This window comes from Triticum aestivum, chromosome 3B, assembly GCF_018294505.1.
Source record: "Triticum aestivum cultivar Chinese Spring chromosome 3B, IWGSC CS RefSeq v2.1, whole genome shotgun sequence".
Lineage (NCBI taxonomy): Eukaryota > Viridiplantae > Streptophyta > Magnoliopsida > Poales > Poaceae > Triticum > Triticum aestivum.
In genome coordinates, this window is record NC_057801.1 from 64,614,631 (window position 1) to 64,638,994 (window position 24,364).

At 48.7% G+C, this 24,364-nt stretch overlaps 2 protein-coding genes and 1 pseudogene across 4 annotated transcripts; 1 reads left to right on the forward strand and 2 right to left on the reverse strand.

Annotated features, from left to right (window-relative positions):
* Positions 1–9,014: 9,014 nt before the first annotated feature.
* Positions 9,015–11,234, reverse strand: LOC123064795 (uncharacterized). Its single transcript, XM_044488195.1, has 2 exons — positions 9,758–11,234; positions 9,015–9,350 (listed from the first exon to the last, which is right to left on the reverse strand). Exons 1-2 carry the CDS (start codon positions 11,161–11,163, stop codon positions 9,341–9,343), a joined length of 1,416 nt encoding a protein of 471 aa, XP_044344130.1. The 5' UTR covers positions 11,164–11,234; the 3' UTR covers positions 9,015–9,340.
* A 319-nt stretch (positions 11,235–11,553) lies between these two features.
* LOC123067319 (hydroxyproline O-galactosyltransferase GALT5-like) lies at positions 11,554–14,808 on the forward strand (annotated as a pseudogene).
* Positions 14,809–19,095: 4,287 nt separating this feature from the next.
* On the reverse strand, positions 19,096–23,526 carry LOC123064796 (mucin-1). Of its 3 annotated transcripts, none has more exons than XM_044488199.1 (7): positions 22,271–23,526; positions 22,029–22,180; positions 20,989–21,066; positions 20,197–20,282; positions 19,815–20,096; positions 19,482–19,696; positions 19,096–19,391 (listed from the first exon to the last, which is right to left on the reverse strand). In XM_044488199.1, the coding sequence occupies exons 1-5, from the start codon at positions 23,517–23,519 to the stop codon at positions 20,066–20,068; spliced, it is 1,596 nt and encodes a 531-aa protein (XP_044344134.1). In that variant the 5' UTR covers positions 23,520–23,526; the 3' UTR covers positions 19,096–19,391; positions 19,482–19,696; positions 19,815–20,065. The 3 variants fall into 3 exon arrangements, with proteins under 3 accessions (XP_044344134.1, XP_044344131.1, XP_044344132.1); XM_044488196.1 differs by having other exon boundaries at positions 20,197–20,306; positions 22,271–23,524; XM_044488197.1 differs by having other exon boundaries at positions 20,197–20,303; positions 22,271–23,518.
* Between the last annotated feature and the right edge of the window lie 838 nt (positions 23,527–24,364).

Consider the following 24,364-nt stretch of genomic DNA (forward strand, 5'->3'; position numbering starts at 1 on the left):
GCCGCTCCGTAGGTACACCCCATGGCTTCGCTTCACCCCGCGTCGGCGCGTCACCGAGAGGGAAAAGGCCAGGGCCGCCAGCGCTGGCACGCTCGGGCCAGACCCAGTGCCAAACACTAGCATCGACGACTCGAAGGGAGGAACGGGGGAGGGCTCGAGGGGAGACGCAGGCGACGCGGTCGCGAGAGAGGGGGTCCCATAACAAATCTATATCTATTACCTACCTACTAATAAAGCAATGTGCATTTCTCCAATATTTTCATCCGTTCACCGCCGATTTTTTTTCTATCAAAGATGGTACTAATTTTTTTGTGCGTCTCTCAATAGAAAAGACAAAAAAATTGTTCAGAATTGCGCAATTGGGCCAGGAGCACTCCAGCCCAACAAGCAAACCCAGTAATTATCCTGCCCATGCGTTGGGAAGACCTTATCTGTTGGACGCGGTGACAAATAGCTGAAGGTATGCACAGGTCGCCCATGACTGGGTCAGCCCGTTTTTATTTTTCAATGTTCTGTTTCTGTTTCATTTTTCTTTTCCTCTTCTTTATTTTAATTTTTCTTTGAAATAAAAATATACAAAATATATTCAGAATTTTAATTTTTGAAAAATCAGCATTACAAAATTTAGTTCCCGTTTTGATTTTTTTAGAAACTTAAAACAAATCTGGTTTCAGAATTTCCTGAACTTTTAAAAAAATGTTGCAATTAAAAAAATCTATTTCAGAATTGTTCGAGATGTTAATAAAATTAATATTTGATAAAATGTTCCATATTCAAAAATATATTCCTATTTTAGTAAAAATTTCAAAAAAACAAAATAATGTTTGTGTCTAAGAAAATATTTTAAAAAATTGTTCTGAATGTTCACCTTTAAAAAAATTGTGTTTCTATAAAAGGTTCATGTTTTCAAAATATTGTTTTTTAATTTCACTAACTATTCCCATTTCTAATTTTGTTTGTGTTTTTACAAATTTATATGGAATGTTCAAAAAAATGTTCACATTTTTTAAAACTGTCCGGGATTTTAGAAAAAAATAATGTTTCCAAGAATATTTTGTAGTTCATATTTCTCGGAATGTTCAAAAAAAAATGACGCTGTCGCTGGCCATTGGTTAGCACTGCGCATTTGTTCTATTCTGGTTGGATATAAATTAAAAAAATTGTGGGCATGTGCCAATAAAAGAGAATATGTTGTTTGGCTCTAATTAGAAGAAAAAAATTGTGGATATGTGAGCGCTAAAATAATCAAAGATAATAAACCATCATAATGAAGGGACGTTCATGCCTGATTATGCTTTTGAAACAGAATTTATTACGCCGTCGTAGGAGAGTAGGCGAAGCAATCGTGTCCCGAAGGTCCTCACACATCCGCCAAATGAGGATGCATGCACAACCCTGAGATGGAGGCGGACGCGGAAGAAAAAAGGCACGAGTTGGGTGCTCGCCACGACGCCTAACCAATCCCACCACTACCAAGATTTCACGGGCCAAGCATGCCCAGTGAGAAGACCGCAAGTCCTTTGCTCTGTCGCCTACTGTTGTGGAGACTGTTTTTTTAGACACATCGATTATCTTTCCCGTTGTTTGTCGTAAATAAAATATCTTTCCCGTTGCAACGTACGGACATATGTGCTAGTAAGTTGACAAAACAAAATACTCTCTCCGTTCTTAAATATAAGTCTTTTAGAGATTCCACCACAAACTACATACGGATGTATATAGACAAGTTTTAGAATGTAGATTCTCTTATTTTGCTCCGTATGTAGTCCATAGTGAAATATCTAAAAAGACTTATATTTTGCAACGGTGGGAGTACATATATAGTAGTAGTAGTAGGATGTGTGTTTCATGCTGTAGGCATTGATACTTTTCTCTAAAAAATTGGTCAAATATACACATATTTGATTTTCAAAAACTAATACTTCATCTTATATTTTAAAAAGGAGGGAGCATTAGTTGGTCGCCAATTCTAGTTCTGACACGCTCCACATGTCGCGGCGCTCGCTGCAAGATAGCCACGCGACAGAGAGCCAGCTGAGGAATTTGGGCCAAACCGTAAAAAACCATTCCAGATCTCACATTCACATTCACTAGTCACAGCGACAGCGATCCTCACCAATCCCTTTCCCCTCCTCCCGCTTCCCAGCCCTCGAAACCCTAGAAACCCGCGGTGCCTCTCCGCTCGATCTCCACCGTGCGAGGCGACACGCAAGGCGGCGGGCGGAATCCGCTTCAACACCGGGCTGGCGAGCCGCGGAAGCGGCGCGCGACGGCGCTCGACCCCCCCCCCCCATCTCCCCGGCGCTCCCCGTGATCTGCACACTCGGTCCGCTGGGTCGCACCACCCACCGCAGGCTGCTCAGCTGCCCCAACTGCTGCCGTTGAAGAAGGTAAGAGCAGACGTCTTCTTCTGTTGCTCCGGTAGGTTAGTACTACTAGTACATGATAATGCCTGGTGTTCCGTCTGGACAGCGAAAACTTTCAACTAGTGCTGCTCTGGCAAAGTCGATCTGTTAAAGTTGGTGGTTTTTAGAGTGGCAAACGTTGTCGTAATGCTGTTGATGCAAATTCTACCTTCCATGGTCCTTTCGGTATAACAAATGCACGCAAGGGCAGGGCAAAGAGCATGCTCGTCATTGTACAGTCAGCTCTCGCCTTACCACACCTCACACATCTGTTAATTTAACCTTGTTTTCGTAAAAAACGACAATCTGCAATCCGCAATTCAAGTTCTCCATTTAGCTCATTTTAGTCCCTTTTTGCGTGCAAATGATGTGTGCAGCCTGTTCCCATTTTCTCTACTGTGCATTATTTTGGCGTTCCTCTGCTGGGCATTATTATGACATCTTGCATCTCTGTAGACATTGTCTGACTTCATCTTTTGAAGAAGGTAGTGGTAAAATTGTTCTTTTGTTCTTCTGGCAACCTCAGCTAGTTAGTAGTACATAGTAATGCCTAGTATTCTGGATAATTAATTTCTCAACGGCAACGTTTTGAGTGGTAAATTTTCTTGAGAGAGTGGCAAATGTTGTGATGGTGCTGAGTGAATTCCATCTTCTCGCAGGCAGAGGCAGAAGCTACCTAAACCTGTTTCGGTCTGCTGATCAATGGCCATGGCTGGATCCAGCTGGATGATGCTCGACCGCTTTGTCTTCCACAGGGACGACGAGGAAGAGGGCAGTCCCTTCCTTGACGAATCCAGGGCGCCTTTGAGGGCAAGTTCGTGCACCTCTCTTTGCAAGAAGTTTGACATCCTCTTCCTCCCTGCTGTGCCCCCGGCCATCTCCCGCTTCTACATGCGGTGGCCCGGCGGTACAAAGTCGGAGGATGCCAAGGGAACCGAGCTCGTGGCCGCCCACTGTGATCTGGTTCTCTTCAGGCAAACTTCTTTTGGAAGATTGGGCGAGGACGGTCTCTTACCGATCATACAAGACCACTTTATCTGTGTAGCGTCGTGTGAGACTAAGCCGTCCCTGCAGCTCAAACGGCTCCCTGTCTGCGACGAGCCAATGATCTTCCCTTTTGGAGAGGGAGAGGAGAATTCAGTGGCTGAGCAGCGTGTGTTCCTCCGGGACACTGTAGGACTCATCCAGGCCATGGCAAAAGCGTTGAAGCGGAATTTGCAGTGGCGCAGCTGGCTATGGTCAGCGAAATACCTGACATGCTCAAGATGGAAGCAGAAGTTTGTGTGTTCCGCTCACTTGTATCTGGTAATGATGGTGATGGCAAATGGGATGTGAGGAAGATACCAATTGACCATAAGGAGGATGAGCATAAGGAGTTATACTATTGGTCAACTGATGCTGTCATCACATTCAACTCTTACATTTGTTGGATCAACTATTACAGAGGCGGTATGCTAGCTTATGATGTACTTGAAGAAAAGCCCAAGATCTTATACCTCAGATTGCCTATTGTTGACCGTCCTAGAAGTTCAGCTCAAGGCAAAGCATTCTATGAGGTGAATCGTAGTGTGTGCGCCACGATAGAGCTGAGCAAAAAGGGCTCTGTTCTCAAATTCACTGATGTTATCCGCTCTGATGGGGAGCCGTTTGGGCCACTTGTGAAAGGTTCTAGTTTCACCATTCACTCCTATACTTTGTCCTCCTTAGATGGGTCATGTGATAAGCATGTGGCCATCACATCTGAAGAGTTGTGGGCTTTAAACAGACGTATAGGTCTGCCGCGTGATATCCTGATGTTCCCTCTTGTGAGCATGCTGAATTCCAACATCGCATACTTTTTGGTCTCAGAGTCTGCCGAAGAAGAAAACAGCAAGGTTTCTCTGGTCACAATTCAATTAAGTACCAAGAAAGTGCTGGCAGTTGATCCATATATTTCAAGAGAAGAAGGCAGCCCTAGTGGCCCAGATGCTGACATGCTTGAGGAAAAGTCTCATCTCCTAAGGAGTTTCATTTCCTCCAGGTTCCCCACGTACTTAACACAGGTATTTCTATCTTTGTATATTTATCTGTCCATAAATTAAGTTTTGCTGGATACTGTTAGTTTTTGCTACATTCCTAATCTCAGTGTTGGATAATCGAAATAGCTGTTATTTTTTATGACAATAGCAAAGTCCACTGAGCTAAAGTTTAGGATGGTGCCTTAAAGTTTGCGTTTCCTCTTAACTTCGCGAACAGGTTGTTGCCTTAGTGTTCTGGAACAAAACTCCAGCCCTCATTGCCTGGTATTGTGGAAGATCAAAATTATGATAACATTGTGTTTTTTTATTAGGAATTTATCTTATTGCCAATACAGAAAGTGAGCATGTAAAATTGAAGCCTAATTACAATACTAGTAAAATATAGCTCTGTTGCAGAACCAATTAATTTGTGTATTCATCTTTGGCTACCATAGATTAGCTATTACTTGTCATCCTTTCTACTACACCATTTGTCACCAGCTTTTGAGTATGGTTCGAAGTATGCACAGCCCAATACAAGTAGTACATTTATCATTACATTCCTGTCTGATGGGATCCAGCACACCGATTGGAGCTCCATCAAATATCATATTATCACTTAAGACACCCTCCCTGGCTAGCCCTAGCTGATTGATGGGCAATGCCACTCTCCTCCCTGTGCAGCTGTAGAACCTTGTAACCTGATAATTGATTCAACAGATGATTACTTTCCAAGTAGACCCCCTTGAAGGCTGATCCATCCCTTTCTTCCTCAGCTAGTCCAAATCACAAGCACAGTAACACTGCCAGTGATCACCGGGAGGTTGGCAATGCCAATGATGCCTCTCACGCCTTCCATGCATGCTAGAGCTTCTGTCCTTCCTGCACTATTGACATATACAGACGCTGTCATACTCTGACCAAATGATGTTGCCTGAAGAGGAGCGCAGCACTGCTCCCAATGAGCTTTTGCCCGTTTCAGTCACGAAGGCTGTGTCTGTTCAACTTCAGTTCCGGTCCGAACAACCTGTTGATAGGTCGATCACTTGTATTCACAGACCTGATGGTGTACATGTTAGTTGCTGATTTGTCTTGAATATCCAGGGTCTTGGTGCCAGGGTGTGTGAACTCCATGCTCTAATGGTAGCTCTTACTAAACTGGACTGAGGCTTGGGTCGTTGCACCTCCTTTGCCAAAGATTGTATCATTTCGTAAATGGCATGCTCTGCACCAAAGGAATAGCAGCTTGGCGCGCACCCCTTCATTTAGTTTGCTCAAAGCCATAAGTGCCCAGCCTCAGTCTTTATGAGTCAACTCTCTGTCAGCCTGCAAGTTCCAGTCTTACCGAAGGGCACATCTCAGGGACCTTGCTTTCATACACAGCATTACAGCATGATATCCATCTCCCTCCCCTGTCCCACAGATGTTGCAGGCAGGGAGAACATCCATATTCTGCCGCCATCGGTTTCTTTGGACAGCCAAAGAATCCAGAATCCATTGCCAGCTTCCAAGCAATAACACACACAGTTGGCGGTACTTTCGTTTCCAGATCAGGTTGCATGGCAGCCTCTCTCCGTTCGGTCTAGTGGATGAAGAGGTCTGATACCCAGGCGAAGCCGTGAGTGTCGTGTATTGGCAGAGAGTTCAAGGTTGCCATGTGGTATTCAATTGTCCCTCCACAGCCTCACTTTTCTAGCTGAGCCGACTCACTAGATGTCACTATTTTTCAGCAAATCTGAACCATGCTCGATTCCCTGCCAAACGGTCAATGTGTTCCTAAATCCCTGTTTGGGTAGCAGCAAGCTTTTAGTATTCTAGTGCAGAGTCTCTCCTGGAATTCGATTAATCTCCATGCCCGCCGAGCGAGAAGGGCTTGGTTAAACGATCGCAGATATTTGAAGTCCATTTCTCTGACTTTTGTAAGTTTTTCCCACAACCACCAACGGACTCTTCTTCTGTCTTCCTCGTCACCCCACCAAACAATCCTCATAATTTGCATAAGATCCTCACAGAGGCTTGCCGATGACTTGAGGACTCTCATGGTTATAGGTGGGGAGGGCCTGGACAACCGATTTGACCCAAGACCTCTTTACCATGTTCAGTGGCATTTCTCAGACAAGACTGAACACTTCTTTCTATCATTATCCTTGAGAAGCTGGAACTTTGCATTCTTTATCCTCCCTTCTGGAATTTGCAAGCTTAGATACTTCCCAATCGTTTGTAGACCAAGCATAATTGAGAGTGCCATACCACCAGCCACTTTACATTTGTTTCCTGGTCATGGAGAACGCTCCTGGGCTAAGGAGTTGGCCTGCGGTTCGCTTGTGCCAATTTTTGACCACATGCACTGCGCACAATATTAGCTCTGTTTAACAATAAAACGGTAAAATATAATTGGTGTTACATGGCACAGTGCAGAAATTTTGTGCAAAACTTACTTGTGTCTTTCTTTTCGTCGAACTGCGCTAGCCCCCCTTTCCCTGATTATATGATGCATGTCCTTCTTATTATTTAAGTTCATTTGATGCACTTGGTATGGCTACTTCGATCTTCATAGGCACGAAATTGATGGGATTTCACTACGTTGTTATCTTCATTTTTCATGTCTGGCATTTAAAAGATGCGGACTGTGTTTTTGTTGTCGTTGGTAACCTGCATATATTGCTGAATAACCTTGAGATATATGGGCGAATCTGCATGAGAAACACAGATCTTTATTAACTCACCATTATTATTTTTGTAAGAATGGTGACTTGTGACATTATATGTGTTAATTCACCATGAAGGATTGCCTTGTTTAGAAAGCCAATCAAATAATTTGTAGGGTCATTGTACTTACAGAATAATTCCATAATGATCACGCGGGAGCTTTTTCACTAATTTATCATTGGCTTACCGTATTGCAGGAACCGTCTGACATGTTGAGGTCATTGAGTGTGACTGGACAACCGACTGAAATCGTGCCGAGGGAGAAGGTTCATAGACCAAGGGCCAAGTGAAGTGTGCAGTAGAGAGCGTCGCAAGGTCAGGTTTTCCTTTCTGTATGGATGAGATGCAATCCCTGAGAAATTTGAGCTTCTTGATCTGATCCCGTCTTGTTCTATCCATCAAAGGTTGTGTCTCAGGTCCTGGAGGACTTAGTGAACAATTGGGCCTGTTTGCATCTTGCTGCGTGTTCATTCTGGAATCTGTGTTACTTTTAGTGGGAATTGCTAGAATCCCTGAGTTTGTAGGCCGCTTAAATTCATGTGGTGCAGCTCGATCAAGAATGAGAGCGAGGAAAGTTGCACTGTCCGTGGATGAGTAGCGCATCCTGACGCAGTCATCTTTGAGCCAAGAGATATGCTCGAATTTGTTTGTTAGGTCTGAATCTGACGGTATTATACGATTCGGAGACGCCTGTCAACGCCAATTGAAATAAAAGGTTTAAAAAAAACTGAAGCTCCGTGTCCTCTGTTTACGGGAGGCACGCCCTTTGGCTGGAAGGGGGCCCTACTGGCGTGCGACATGCCAGCCAACACCGCGCAATATTATCAGAAGAAAAAAAGATCTTGTAAGGTGAATGTCAGAAAAAGGACCCACATTATCATCGATTTAAGGCAACTTAAGCCATCTTATGCTGCTAGTCAGTCCTGGAGAACACAAGAATTCTTCTTCAGGGTTTACTAAAAGATATGCTCGTAACCAAAACTATACCATACCATGCAGATTTTGACCCCCAATCATTCATACATAATGCACAAAAATGGGGCACAACTTTCTGGAAAACTATCTGAAGGGATGTCTAGCAGACATCCCACCCTATAATCTCAAACCGTAATCTCTTATCCCTGAAAAGGCTATCATTTGAGCATTGAACTTCTCTTCGTCCAGCGGATCTGTCAAAACTCAATCACTCACTTTTTTTTTTGCGGGAACCATCACTCTTTTTTACTCCCTCTGTCGCCCCAGAATATAAGAACATTTCTGACACTATGCTAGTGTTAAAAACGTTCTTATATTTTGGGACGGAGGGAGTAGTATTTACACATTTTGTTTTGGACATAACATATTTAATTCAAAACTTGATCTAGAATACATATCAAATACAGTATAATGTTGTTGCTGCTGATCCAGAGTACATATTACTAAGAACATACTAGTTTTTTCCCTACACAAAAAAAGAGAGCATAGTAGTTAGTCTAGCTAATTGCCTAATGGCTCTCACATTACAACAGCTTTTCTTCTCAGGGCCTGCATCTCGTTGTTTCACCTTGCTTCTCAAGTGCATCTATCAGCGAATCAACTAGCCTCTCTTTAAGTGATCGATACTACTAGTCTAGCATCAATTTTAATTAGTCAAACCAGAGCAAACTAGCATGTTAATTTGCTCCCACACTACTACTACAAAAGCAGAGCCCGATCACATACACCGAGAAAAGCAGACAAGCGGTTGATACATCTATATCAAAAATAAACTTTGCAATCCGACATAACAGTGGCCGTGGCGTGAGGACTGTCCAGGATGATGAACTCGGTTTGCTTCCTGATGCCCTGTTCAATGATAACAGGGATAGAGGCATTGAGCAAAAGAGACATCACTGTCAGAATAACTGAGATGGCCATTCAAGAACTCAGGGAACTATTGATACTTAGAAAATAAAAGTTCAAAACACCATTATCAAGTTGATCAAACTACAGAAGCCCATATCTCTTAGCGCCCAACGAAACTGGGGTCCCATACAAGTTTGCAAACGAACAAGACTGACACAGCAAGTAGATAGAACACACACGAAATCTGAACTTCAGCAACTCATAGGACCATCTCCTCAACAAATCCATGTGATCATCAGATGGATTAACACCTCGCCACTCTATTCTCCACAGCAGAACATAGCATGGCAATCCAATGATGGAACTGACACCTACTTGCACAGAATCCCCGAGATTCTGGATGCTTCAGCGATCCCTGAAAGCATAAATCAAATAACTTTAGTCAGCAAATGCTCTAACCAAATAACCAGAGGAATTGCACTCAATATTTTAACACTTGATTTGGACCTGGACATAAATTGGTTGTTCCAATTTTTTCTTAAGGCAACTAAGTTATCATAGCTTTAGCTTCGGAGTAGAACTAAATTTCCGAAGAAGTAATATATGCACATAGACCTGAACTACCAACTGCTAGGTTGCAATTGTACTGATAACTTCAAAAGGCGGCATGACAAGAGATAGCGCCACAGGGATATCGTGTCACAATAATAGTGAGGGCCTACTTCAAACTGCACTTTACAGAGTCTGCACTCTATCACTAACTTATTGTATCTAAAATGTTTTAGAAGGAAAAAAAAATCCAGCGCGCAGATCAATCAATACCTTGTGAGATTCAAGAACTTGGGGAACTCGGATGGAAGGAAGGACGTGAGAAGGTGTGACTTTTCTTTAACCATGTCAGCATCTTGGCCACAGAGGTCTTCCTCTCCTTTAATATATGGAACAATTGAAGTGGCTTTCTGAGTAATCATATCCAACGCAACCATGGAAACCTTGTCAATCTTATCTCCTTCCCCAGAGATCAAATAGTGCACAATACTAGGGTTGTCCATGCTCACAAGAGGGTACATCAGGCCTTCACGCGGGAGACATTCGGAGGTGTTGTAATGCCACAATTCAAAAGCTATCTTTACCCTTTCATGGAAGCAGTTTATATCACCACTCTCCGTTATGCTCAAAGTATCAGTGACGATGGTATAACCTGTCCGAGGTTCAAGTGGGCCGCAGAGTTTTTCATCATGGCGAACAACAGAAGTGTACTTGAGTAGATCACCTCCAACACCGGTGACACAGAGGCTACGGTTCATCTCAAGGAAACCTCTTTCTTGCATTTTTCTAGGACGGTTAGCGGTAGGTAACGGTAGATAAAAAATGTTGGGTGTTTCTGCAAATATATCATAGAATAGAATACCTCCTGTGTAGTAGGAAATCCAGCAGATATATTTGTTGAATGTGATGACAGCATCCGTCAACCAATTATCCAGGGCCGGGAATTCATAAGTCTTATGCTGAATAGGTATCTTTTGAACCTCCCACATGCCAGCGTCGTCAGGAGCCGACACACATGAGCGGAGTACGCACACTTCAGCTTCCATCTGGTAGGCGCCTCGTATCTGGGTGACCATACCCAGCTGTGCGACGGCAAACTCTTCTTCATGGCCAGGGGATGATCCGCGAATGAGCCCTACGGTGTTGGGGAAAAACACTCGCTGCATAGTGGTTCCCTCCGAGTCTTCCTCGCAAGAAGAAGTTCCCTCCGTGTCTTCCTCACAAGAAGAAGTTCCCTCCGTGTCTTCCTCACAGCACGGAGGTAAGACGACCATGGGTATGGTGCAAAGGGGGAGCCGTTTGAGCTCCATGTGCGGCCCAGCTGCAGGATCCGAGCATGCTATGCAGACGAAGTGGTCATGCGTGATATCACCTGCCATGGAGACGAGCTGGAAGAGGATGAAGTCACGGTGCGCGGCCATAAGCACGGTGCCGGAGCCGTATTTTCCTTTGGTGCCGCCGGGCCACCGCACGTAGAGGCGGGAGACGGCGGGCGGCTCGGCGTGCAGGATGGCGACCTCGAAAGGCCTGCCGAGAGAGGTTGACGAGGTGGCCCTGAGGGGCGCCGTAGATTCGTCCGGGAAGCGCCAGCCGCCGCCGCCGTGGTCCTCGTCCCTGCGGTAGACGAAACGGTCCAGCATCATCCAGCCAGCAGCCTGGTCGGATCCAGCCACGGCCATGGATGATGGGTCGGCGCAGGGGTGGGGTGGGGTGGGGTCGGTTAGGCTAGGGTTTCGCGAGAAAAGAGGGAGGCGCTGGAGGGATATCACTGCGAGATAGGAGATCTCGATCTCGATCTCGATCTAATGATATAGAGGGATGTCACACGACTACATGCCGACCAAGGACTTGAGGAAGCACAGGAATATGTCCAACAATGATAACTACTAGTATGTGTGCGGCATGGAGGACTCCTCGAGGCACAGTTTAATTGAATGCACCATTGCTAGGTCTGTGTGTGGGCGTTGGTTGATGATGGCTTGATGGCACACATGATCGCTACGACGACTCAGATCTTGCTGTTTTCTACGATGGAAGTTCTCGCACTCGCACGTGACGAGATGACTAGAATGGCGCTACTTCATGGGCAATCTGGTATGCGCAGATGAAGCTAATACATGAAAGAGTAATCCAAAGTCCATTATCAACACATTTGTTTGTCACAAGGTTCATAGCTGAATTGGAACAGCTTCAGGCGCCGAGAGCGTCACATGCATTAACGACTTCAAATGTGCAAGTTAGATGCATGGGAGCCACCTCCACAAGGAAAGGAACTATCAAAATAAATGTTGATGCGGGTATTTCCATTGATCATGACGTCAATTCTTGTGATCGCAATGGAATGGAAGCTATCTGGGCTCGATCGTCTATTCTTGTGATCCACATACTGCTTCATCCTGCTACGATGAGTAAATTGCATAGAAGTACCACAATTGAGGCATTGAAAGCAGATTGATACCAAGATTGGTAATTTTTACGTGTCAGTACCAACTTTGGGGTGAACCGTTGCAAAAGGAACTAAAAGTGTTGTTTATACGTATTGACAGGCAAACTGACCGGTTGGGCCCGCCCGTCAGGTGCCACCCTGGCGTACCCGCGCGCTGACTCGGACGAGCTGGGTCGCACTGTTTAGGCGCGGCTGGTGCGGCCCGAGCCTCCGTCTCCGTCTCCGTCTCGCCCGTCGCCACCGCCGACCGCCCGCGCCGCCGCGAGCTCGAGGCACGCTCCTCCACGACCGCGGCCCCGCTCCGGCCACACACGCGCACCTTCCTGACCCCCGACCCTCCCCGCCGCGCCCGCCTCGCGCTCTCCTCCATCCGCTTCCGCCGCGGTGCCAACTCCTCCTCCGCTTCCTCCATCGACGCCGCAGGCTGTGGCTACCCCCTGCCCCACCTCCTCTCCCCTTCCGCCGCCGCCTCCTCCTCATCCCCTTTCCCCTCGCTGTCAGCCCCCGTGTCCTGCCCCGCCACCGTCTCGGCGCCCCGCGCTGGCGCCCAGGTGGCCATGGAGCTGCCGTGCGGGATGGCCGTCGGCTCGCGCGTCACGGTGGTGGCCTGGCCGACGAGGAGGGACGGGGCGGCGTCGTCGCAGTTCATGGTGGAGCTGCTCAGCACCAAGGCCGTCCACGGGGAGGAGCCGCCCAGGATACTCCACTTCAACCCCAGGATCAGAGGCGACTTCAGCGGCCGTCCCGTCATCGAGCTCAACACCTGCTACCGCATGCAGTGGGCGCTGCTGCAGCGCTGCGAGGGACCGGCGTCCCGGCCCGACGAGGATAGGGGTGAGCTCCTTTGATTCCACAGTTCAATCTCGCTTTTTCCTCGTCGTTCGCTAAGAAATTTAATAGTGGTATCTTAATTTTGAAGCTATTTGTTCGTTAAAACCAACACAAATTTCATCACAGAATTTGCTTGCTATTGGTTCCAATTTCAGTTGATGGGGAAGTCAAGTGTGAGAAATGGACTCGGGATGATGGCCCCAACACAGAGGAATCGTCAAACATAAAGTGGCTGCTCAACAATTTGATCGGCAGGCCGGAGCCAGACAGGGTCTCTGTCGATCAGGCATACCCCTTTACAGAGGGCAAGCTCTTTGTCCTAACCATCACAGCCGGTCTCGAAGGCTACCATGTCAATGTCAATGAGCAACATATTGCATTCTTCCCTTACCGCACTGTAAGATTTTTGCCATGCCTCTGCAGACATTGCTCGTTGGTTACTTACATAGCATATCATCGATGGAGAACCTGTTATCTGATGGGCTGTCAATCTGTGGATTTAACAGGGTTACAACATCGAGGACGCAACGGGCCTGTCGTTGAACAGAGACCTTGACATCAAGTCGATTTCTGTCGCCCATCTGCCCAAATCACACCCTAGCTTCGACCCATAGCGATACCTTGAAATGTCTGCACAGTGGAAGGGCTCACCTCTGCCGACTGAACCTGTCAAGCTGTTCATCGGTATCCTTTCTGCAGCCAACCATTTCACCAAGCGGACGGCCGTTCGCAAGTCATGGATGATTGCTACAAGGAAATCGTCTAACAGTGTTGCCCGGTTCTTTGTCGCTCTGGTAAGTACCTGTGGATGATTGCTACATTTTATAGTTGTATTGCTGACTTTGCAAACTCTAATAGAAAACTTCTTTATAGAATGGGAAAAAAGAGGTCAATGAAGAGCTGAAGAAGGAAGCAGAGTTCTTTGGTGACATTGTTCTAGTGCCTTTCATGGAAGCAGAGAATCCTTGTGTGTTGGGCCATGCAAATTCCTGCATTGGTGTGACTTGACTTCCATTATTCAGCATATTAATGCTTTACGGGTCATATATGTTAGCTCCCATTTCCAGTGTCATGTTTTAGTGCGTTCATGCTTGTCTCTGCCTTTCTTAAAGTAAGCATGGGTTTACCTGGTAGCTCGAACTATGATTATGCTTGCAAATGAATTATTGATCAACCTATCAACACAGGGTGTTATATTTTACAATACCTGGTAGTGGTATTAGAGTATGATATTTCTTTTCAGAAAAAAAGTACGTGTCATAATTGTGGCAAATTTCTCCAGGTAGTGATATATTTCACGCTGCATACAGGAGTGTGATGTAATTTTCTGCCCCTTTTCAGGAATGGGAAGAGGAAGTGTATCCACCTTATGCAAACGGACCGGGCTATGTGATTTCATCAGAAATAGCTGAGTACATCGTATCCGAGTTTGACAACCAGGCACTGAGAGTAAGTCATTACCACCCCTTGCCAGTAACTAGATTTTGAAACATCTATGTAGTGTGTCTAAAAAGCCTAACAAACGGGTGTGCTTCTTCCCCCTGATTGTTGCAGTTGTTCAAGATGGAAGACGTGAGCATGGGCATGTGGGTTCAGAAGTTCAACAAGACTCGCCAGCTAGTGGAGTATTCGCACGACGTCAAGTTCTTCCAGGCCGGCTGCTTCGACGGCTACTACACCGCGCACTACCAGTCGCCGCAGCACATAATCTGCCTGTGGAGGAAGCCGCAGTCCGGGAGTGCTCAATGCTGCAATGCCAGATGACAATGAGACTGCTTGTTAATTGAAAAGCAGTACCCGGCTCTCTGGAGAATCAAACAGCAAGGATGAGTTCGAGTTTGATCTTGATTTGGAGGATCTCTGGAGAATTAGCTTGCGTAATTCGCTCATTCTTTTGGTCAGTGGCTGGTTAATTCAGCTGCTGATTCTGACACTAGCTAGATGCTGACACCATGTACATGTGTCAATTGTTTTTGACCTAGGAACTATAACAGCTCTGCTGATCTCACTTGTATACCGGCTGTTCTTATATATACATATTAGATGTTTCGAGTAAATCATTTTGTGTGTTCAGAGCTGCTCCTGTGCATTGTCGATTCCACCTGCATGTCTGATTGTTCTAAGAAGTATGAATGTCGCAGACTGCCGGTTGAAGATGTGCGACATGCTCGTGCCACCATTGTCAACATCACAAACTGGCTGAACTTAGAAGTCTTTACAAATTGCAAGCACGGAAGCAACAACCTCTTAAACAGAGTTCCTACATACTGCAAGCATTGAAAGCAACGACTTCCAAACAAAGTTCCTACAAACTGCAAGCACATAAGCAAAGGTCCGCATAAGCCCGCAAAAACAGGAGGTTAGTTCAAAATGAACTAAATCTAAGCATGGCGATTACAACTAACCTTATCAATTTTGACTACGGAACAACTTCCTAAACGAAGTTCCATACACAAATACTAAGACTGGCAGCATTGGTCCTACCTTAACCCGGCCTATACAAAGTTACTACAGAACAACTACTTCCTACAGATGCAGAGCCGCACTCACTTGTGCCATATCTAACAGCCACCACAGCCAGCTTCCCCTTGATCCAGAAGCGCATGCTCCAGCAACTACAGCTTGGCAAACACTTGAACACCAGCTCACTGCCCCTGGCCCGTAGAAGCTGCTTCCATTGCTGCAGAAAATGCGAGAAATTGGAATGTAATATCAACCAACTGGCGAATCATGTTAGCTCAATGTACATTCCGCTTACTCACCAATCACAAGGACCGACAAGTTCCTCAGAAAATAAAAACAGGAGTTCATAGAATCATTAAGATATATTGACTTGTACTCAAGAGGAACACCTCTCTTTCTTTAGCACATATGTTCAGCTCAATGTGTAAAGTTTCTTGCTAAGAACCATATTTTCATGCCATGTTGCTAAGTGCCAGCGCCACCACTGTGACGCGCGAGCCGACGGCCATCCCACACGGCAGCTCCACGGCCACCTGGGCACCAGCGCGGGCGCCGAGACGGTGGCGGGGCAGGACGCGGGGGCTGACAACGAGGGGAAAGGGGATGAGGAGGAGGCGGCGGCGGAAGGGGAGAGGAGGTGGGGCAGGGGGTAGCCACGGCGGTGAAGGCAGAGGAGGCTGCGGCGTCGATGGAGGAAGCGGAGGAGGAGTTGGCGCCGCGGCGGAAGAGGATGGAGGAGAGCGCGAGGCGGGCACGGCGGGACGGGTCGGGGGTCGGGAAGGTGTGCCTGTGTAACCAGAGCGGGGCCGCGGTCGTGGAGGAGCGTGCCTCGAGCTCGCGGCGGCGCGGGCGGTCGGCGGTGGCGACGGGCGAGACGGAGACGGAGACGGAGGCTCAGGCCGCACCAGCCGCGCCTAAATGGTGCGACCCAGCTCGTCCGAGTCAGCGCGCGGGTACGCCAGGGTGGCACCTGACGGGTGGGCCCAACCGGTCAGTTTGCCTGTCAATACGTATAAACAACACTTTTAGTCCCTTTTGTAACGGTTCGCCCCAAAGTTGGTACTGACACGTAAAAATTACCAATCTTGGTATCAATCTGTTTTCAATGTCTCAATTGTGGTACTTCTGTGCAATTTACTCTGCCACGATGGAAGCAGTGGCATAGCTGCTCGTCTATATGTGCTGGTGGACACGTATGTTTACTTTCGAATGCTGAGCTGAAAGACCCCGGAAGAATTGCTCACACTGGTTGAGCCAGTTGAGGGGGTCCGCGGCGCCGTCGTAGGTAGCGAAGTCGAGCTTGACGAAGCGCGGCGGTGTCTGAGCATGCCCGCCGTGAGCGTACGGCTCGGCGATACGGAGCAACGAAGAGAATGGCGTGGTCCGGTGTGCACAGGTGGTCTGTTGGGAAGTGGTGGCCTGGCGCAGCCAGCGTGGAAATCCGCGGAGCCGGAGGGGCCGTCGTACAGCAGGGGCCAGGGAGAAGGCGCCGGTTGGTCCACGGCCATGGTGTAGACTGGCGGCGGTGACGTCCCGGCCAACCAGGCCGGAAGTTGTGATGGCGAGGGCGGAAACCGCACTTGCTGAATTGGCACGCCCGCTTGCGCGGTTGTAGTCAGCCCGGTGCTGGGCGGCGGAGGCGCTTGCAGCGGCAGCTGCTACTGCATGGAAACGGCGGAGGCGGCGGGTGCCGCGATGGCCGCGGCCGGCCATTGTGGCCAGAGCGGGGCGGTGGCGGGGGCTGGCTGCAGCTGCAGCGGCCCGGCGAGCGCTGTGGAGGCCGCCAGGTGCGGCGGCTCCCATGGCAGTAGCATCGGCCCGATGGTGATGGTTGGTGACGCGGCCGGCAGCAGCCCGTAGGGCCCGGCCAAGTAGAGGCATATTTGGACGGCTATGACGAGATCGTTGAGGACCCCGGTGATCTCCTCCGGAGTGTAGGCGACGGCCGGTGGTGCGGTGGAGGGCGCCATCATCTGGGTGGTGGCGGCGCCGGAGGATGCGACCAGCGGGGCGGACGGGGAGGGCAGCGGCGCGATGGAGAAGGCCAGCGGCGCGGTGGTGACGGTCGACAGCGAAAGCGACGGGATGGACGGCGGCGAAGATATGATCGGAACTGAGCTACCTGATACCAAGGTGTTAGGAGATAGGGTTCTGTCGGTTCTAGGACGGAGGTTGTAGGGGAAGGAGGGAGCTAGTCGTGGACGAACTCGTGGCCACTGGCGGCTGGGCGCTGTCGTGCGCGAGGAGGCGGCTGCTGAGAGCGAGATGGCGCAGGGGAGGAAGCGGATAGGGTTAGATCTCCCGGCTCCTAAGGAAGCCGAGCAAATATGATTGCTTCTTCCTTAATCTCAAAATGGGTCCTTATATAAGTTTACATAATCCTCCTAATGATATAATTGGGTTAAGCCCCTAACAAGATAAGATAACTGGGCCAGGCCCCTAACTGCCTGGGCTGTAATATATGCCGCTCATGAGGTCATGAGTGACAAGAAGAAGTCAGCAAAGAAATGGCAAGAGAAGCTAGATAAGCAGTCAGAGAAATCAGAATAAATGAAAAGAAAGAGAGAAGCTGCATTTGCTCCACCGAAGGTCTGATTATTCTTTCGTGTGCATTTATTTATTAGTGGGCTTCTCTTTCTCTTGTAGAGTTATTAAATCTTTTTTATCTTGTCATTTGTCTCAGGAGAACACGGGTGGTCTATCTGAATCTGCCAAAGGTACCAATGATCACAATGAGATTGCTGATATGACAAAATCCTTAAAGGTACACGTTGCTGTTATTGTTCCGCGCCTTACATATTTTTTTCATGCATGTTCCTTTTAACTTGCTTTGGAGTATGTTCTGTGTTTTCTTAGGGAGAGTGTGTTCTGTTGTTTCACTGTAATCGTACCACATCATTGTGATTGTTCTATATTTGCAGAAAAAGGCAAAGAAATTCAGAAAAAATGAAGCAGAGGAAAATGTGAAAATCGAGTCATATGTTGCCAGAAACGAGTCATATGATGTGCTGTTTCAGTACTACTAGCTGTGAGGAGGAGGAGGTTAGCCTTGATGGCCAGGTGGTACCTCGGAAGGACACCTTTCGGTATTTGGGGTCAATGTTGCAGGAGGATGGGGGTATTGATGAAGATGTGAACCATCGAATCAAAGCCGGATGGATGAAGTGGCGCCAAGCTTCTGGCATTCTCTGTGACAAGAGAGTGCCACAAAAGCTAAAAGGCAAGTTCTACAGGACGGCGGTTCGACCCGCAATGTTGTATGGCGCGGAGTGTTGGCCGACTAAAAGGCGACATGTTCAACAGTTAGGTGTGGCGGAGATGCGTATGTTGAGATGGATGTGTGGCCACACGAGGAAGGATCGAGTCCGGAATGATGATATACGAGATAGAGTTGGGGTAGCACCAATTGAGGAGAAGCTTGTCCAACATTGTTTGAGATGGTTTGGGCATATTCAGCGCAGGCCTCCAGAAGCTCCAGTGCATAGCGGACGGCTAAAGCGTGCGGAGAATGTCAAGAGAGGGCGGGGTCGACCGATTTTGACATGGGAGGAGTCCGTTAAGAGAGACCTGAAGGATTGGAGTATCGACAAAGAGCTAGCTATGGACAGGGGTGCGTGGAAGCTTGCTATCCATGTGCCGGAGTCATGAGTTGGTTGCGAGATCTTATGGGTTTCACCTCTAGCCTACTCCAACTTGTTTGGGACTAAAGGCTTTGTTGTTGTTGTTGTATGTTGCCAGAAACGAAGAAACACAATGACTGCGAAAAGAAGCGCAAATCATTAGCCAAGTAACGGCAACATGTCAGCAACTTGGATGATAGTCTTTATTGTTTTAGTTAGTTCATCGAACTATTGTCATCCAGTTATACAACTAAACGGCTGTACCTAGCGGTTATATTGATTTTGAACATTTTTTGGGGGGAACCTTGAATTCCTGTCCTCGCAATCCTGGGTCTGCCACTGCCAGCTGCTCCAAAATGCAGGTGATCACCTCTGTCATCGTTGCTTTCCGCCCCTCCCGGAAGTTCCAGACCTCATTCATGACATGCCGTCCATGAGGACTATACTCGTTGAGCTCTCTCAGTGCATCCTTCACTGCATTGCAGATGCTGTCGCCATAATCCAACCGCAGCTTGCTTAGTATTGGATCATTGTCATCTATAACCTCCTGCAATTGTCCCAAAACACCCTAGTGATTATTCACACAAAATTCAGAGAATTTAAGGGCATGAATGCTGTAGGGAAATTGGATAGACACCTTATCTTCTTCATCGACCTCAGTATTAGTAAACGGACGCCATAATGGCTTCTGTATTTCCTCCTGCCAATACGAGACCAAACTTGCAGCTTTACCCTCTGGATCATTGTCCCTGTATTTCAGATTGCATGCGGCGCGAAAAGGATTCTCATCAAGTTGGCCCATCCTTTTGATTCCAACAACGGCGCCCCACTAATCGGCATGTTCTCAAAACCCTGCACATTATCATCATCATTTCAATGAGGAAAACCTCTAGCAATAATGAAACTCCTCCCAATGAGGAAAACAGAGCAACTAGTAGAATTTTAAAAAACTATCGGCTTTTACTTTTACCTGAATCAACTCTTGGCGATTCTCTTGGAGCTCTTTGCTGTTAGCCTGCTCTCTTTTGAAGAGGTCTAGCAATGGAATTTTCATCCTTTTCCCTTCCTCATCCAGAATATTTCTCACATACGTCATTACTGCAAAAAGACGTTGATGGTCTTCCTCTGCGAGCATCTCCCCTGCTTGTAGTTTCATGTTCAGCTGCCGCGCGATGAGCACTAGGGCTTTATCCCTTTGCTCCAGTTGCCTCTCAAGTTGAATTAGCTTGGCATGAATAGCCTCCATCTCTTGCTACAAGGCGAGTTCTAGCATGGTCAGCAACTTTGATGGAGCTACTAAGAATTTGATGCAGATGAGCTTATCGATTGTCCTATCAAAGAGAAGAAGAAACCTTGTGGTTTCATGCAGCATGAGAGCATGATCAGCCACCTTGCTCTCTCCATCTCCCTGTTCTGATATGTTGATCTCCAAATCCCCCTGCGTATGTGTAGGGAAGTTCTGCTAAGACCATAAAAAGGACATGAACCGGGTCATATTGCGTGGAGAGCTCGGTCTGTTAGTTACTCCCTCCGTCCGGAAATACTTGTCATCAAAATTAATAAAAAAGGATGTATCTAGATGTATTTTAGTTCTAGATACGTCCCTTTCTATCCATTTTGATGACAAGTATTTTCGGACGGAGGGAGTATGAATGTAGCGATAATCTAGCTAAAAGGGCCAATATTTGTCTAGAGTTTCGACTGAAATCGTCTTAAGCTGACGCTTCCTAATACGGAGTACTAATTTAGGGGGAACACTGCCTGAGTAGCATCTGGAATGAATGAGGGACCGACACTGAAGCTAATTCTAGCATTTAAATTGGGAGTGCAGATAGATGATCTGAATTCCACATTGTTTTAAGTCCCACCTACAGGTTTAGGCTTGTAAAGCAGGGCAAGTACTCTCTGATAATGCCTCTCTGAGCATATGTTGTCCATGATGAGTAAAAACAGAATTAGGCATTTGATGTACCACGCTCTTTTTAGCGTGCATTTGACATTGCCATCTGTAATTTGTTTTGATAATTGCGGACATCCGTGTTCATTTCCAAAATGATACTCTAATGTTCAGGTGAAAATTCAGCAGTCTGAAAACTGAAAGTTTAACATGTTGTAGAGTTCAGGCAAGAAATGTATGACCCTACCTTCTCCAGCTCATGCAGCACTAGATCATGGTCAGCCAGCTTGCTCTCTCCACCTGCCATGTCCAGTGTGTTGACCTCCTAAGTAAGACAATAAAAACAAACAAGACTATGTCAAGATGGCAAAAGCAAATAAACCGGGTCATACTGCGAGGGAAAGTGGCTTTGTTGGTTATTATTGTTAAGGAGTGCGAACAATCTAGATAAAAAGAACAGACATTTGTGTGAACATGTAGAATTTCTACTCAAATCCTCCTGTTTGTTTGTTTCTTTATTTATTCACTGCCTGAGTAAAAGCTGCATCTGGTTTATTGAGAGAGTATGCTGCAGCTAGTAGTCTTCCCAACACTGAAGCTAATTCTAGTATCAAACCTTTTTAGATGATTTCAATCATCAAACCTGGGAGTAGCGATAGATGAACTATGGTGGCTTGTAAGCAGGGCAGGTGCTGTTTGTTACTGTTTCTCTGAGCATATGCTGAATATTGATCCATGATTAATACGATAATAAGTCAGATACAGTTAAAAATGATGGCTGAAAAAAAAGCATTTTAGCCCTCTTCAGCTGGACTTGCGCATTCGACACTACTATATGTAACACGTTCATTTTAATAACTGCTGATATCGGTGTTCCTTTGTAAAGCGACACTCTGAAGCTGAGTTGAAAAATCCAGAACTCTGAAAACTGAAAGTAAACTAACACTGATGCTAATTCTAGATGATTTAAATTTATACTGCGTGTACACTGTTTTTTGTTGCTCACAAGTTTTTTTTTGTGTGTGTGTGTGTGCCCACGACCAATTCAATAACAAATTTGACATACCGCTGTAATTTTCGGCAATAAACTTGCAATTCAGGACTCACTCATCTGAGATCACACATCCGACATTAGCATCCGTAACTTTTTGTTAGGTACTGTACTGAACTACCAATGCTGGTGTGAATTTGTAAAAAGACATTGTAGAGCTGAGCTAAAAAGTTCAGCACTCTGAAAGTAAGCCAGCATTTTAGAGTTCAGGCAAGAAATGGCATGCATGAGCCTACCTTCTCCCGCTCCTGCAGTTCTGCTATCTTCTCCATCTTCCACTCGAGCTCTTTCGTCGTGGCATCCAGTTCCGCCCTGAGCCTCTGATTCTGCTCCTCCGGATCCTCACAGTTCAACTCTGGTATGATCTCGTCAGATATGATCCTCAGCTCTGGCAGGTGACAACCCAACAAGATTAACATTTGCCTAAATAATTAGATCATTATCGAGCTCACAGCACGACCAATCTATGGAGTATTACCGGCGAGCTCGTCGATGAGGCAGCTAATGTCCTCCTCCGCCGCCCGCACCGCCGCGGCCGCCTCCTCACACCTGGCCTCCAGGAGCCTCGCCCTCGCGTCGTACTCGTCGGCGATGGCGTCCTCGGCCCTCTTCACCGCGGCGGCCAGGAAACTCCCCGTGGCGTCATCCCCGCGCAGGTGCATGAAGTGGTGGTGGAGCTCGGGCGGCACCGCTTCCTGGGCTGCCGCAGTGGTCGTGACGGCGGCCGGGTGCTGCTGGGTATCGGAGGCCAGGGCGCTCTCGGTGGCGAGGTGGTGGTGCGCGTCGGAGGCCAGGGCGCTCTCGGCAGCGAGGTGGTGGTGAGCGTCGGATGCCAGGGCGCTCTCGGCAGCGGGGTGGTGCTGCGCGTCGGAGGCCAGGGCGCTCTCGGCGGTGGGGTGGTGCTGCGCGTCGAAGGCGTGGGTGCTCGTGGCGATGGCGTCGAGGACCTCGCCGGCGTCGGCGTCGGCCATGGGCACGTCGTCGTCGCTTGACATGCAAGTGCAGTGGAGCGGAGGCCTTTGAGTGGGTTTGCGTTGGGTTCCTGTACGGACCGCCCGAGTGGGTGGCTCTGGCGACGGGGGCGGCGATCTCGCTCTCGGGCCTGTTTCCGGCGCGGGCGTTCGGAGCTCAGCGAGCGGGGAGGCGGTGGCGGCCACGGCGGCGTCCTGGCGTCCGGCCGGCCCCGCCGCGGGTGTGGTTGGCTGGTCGGGGAGCCGTTTTTGGGCGTTGGCCGAGGCGGATTCCGACGTGGAGTCGGTAGGTGAAGATGCGGAGGAGCTTCTGGGCGCGACGGCGGAGTCGATGGAGGGCGGCCAGACGGCGTGCTCCATCGGCGACTTTGTCGCACGTGTGGAGGAGCTGGGGGGCTCCTTCAAGGCCGGGCGCCGGCGTGCTTTCGCGCCCGGTGGCCGTGGCGCACGACGTCCAGTGTTCGCCGCGGGCAGGGGGCCGCGTGCATCGCCGGGTCGTGCGGGGCGGGGCAGCATGGGTTTCGCAGATGCGGGCCTGCGTCTGCAACCTACCCCGGACCAGCCCCGCTCGGTGCTGGCGGCGCCTGCAGCTGCGGCGGCTCCGCCGGATCTGGGCGCTGGTCGGCCTAGGGTTGGGGGCGACGAGCCGGGGGCGGTGCTGGGCCGGGCCCCTGGGACGCTCGTTGGCCCATCTGACGGGCTGGCTTTGGTAGCGGCCCAGTCGACCGCTTCCGTGGGGCAGGTGGCCCAACCCATGGCTCAGCCCGGTCTACAGGCAGCATCCCAGCCCAGGCCTGTCAGAGGCGAGCATCCATATAAATGGCTGTGGCTTCCCCGTGGAACCCTAGATCCCCATTTAGGTTTTCCTGCCACCGCTTCGGAGGTGCGGCGCTTCGGCCACTCCGCACGTTTCCTCCTCCCCACCCCATCCCCCCCGCCTCTGCTGCGCTCCTTTGCGGAGGTAGTGAAGATGGGTTCCAAGTCCGACCGTCGGGGGGAGAAGCCGCCCATGGAGCCACCACGGGACCGCTCCCGTGGCCGCGACGACGACGAGGGCGGGTGGTGGCCGCCGCCTGCTTGGTGGCTCAAGGAGTAGGAGCGCAAGAAGAAGAAGAAGGAAGAGCATCGGAAGAGGGGCCTCGAGCTCAAGTGCAAAGGGCAGATGTCCTCCCAGGGCGGCGACCGCGCAGTCGATCTGCAAGCGAAGAAGCCGAAGCTCAAGCTTGCGGGGGCGGCGGCTTCCAAGCCACCCCTCCCGCCCAGATCCGCGCAGCCTGGGGGCGGCGGCTCATCCAAGGGCTCTGTGGAGGCGCCGATTCCCATTGAAGATGCAGACGGCCCAGAGTGCTTCAAGTGCGGCTGATCTGGTCACTACCAGAACACTTGCTCCTTCCAACCGCTGTGTGTGGTGTGCAACACGGAGGGACACACCTCGGCGCAGTGCCCAACCTGCGGCAAGCCTCTGATCTTCCAAACCATGGGGCACGCCATCGCCGGCGAGGGCTTCTTCTGTCTCCAGTTCCCGGATGATGCGAGGGAGGAGACACCGATCCTGATGGGGGCCAACACGGCCGTGCTCTCCTCGACTCCGGGTGCGCTCT

Excerpts from the sequence above, each read along its gene's own strand:
- LOC123064795 (XM_044488195.1), bottom strand. The coding sequence starts at position 11,163 with ATGGCCGTGGCTGGATCCGACCAGGCTGCTGGCTGGATGATGCTGGAC.
- LOC123064796 (XM_044488196.1), bottom strand. The coding sequence starts at position 23,519 with ATGGGTTGGGCCACCTGCCCCACGGAAGCGGTCGACTGGGCCGCTACC. Across the intron at positions 22,181-22,270 it reads CCTCATCGACGAGCTCGCCG|AGCTGAGGATCATATCTGAC; the intron begins GTAATACTCCAT and ends GTCACCTGCCAG. Across the intron at positions 20,307-20,988 it reads TGCTGCATGAGCTGGAGAAG|CAGAACTTCCCTACACATAC; the intron begins GTAGGGTCATAC and ends TTATGGTCTTAG.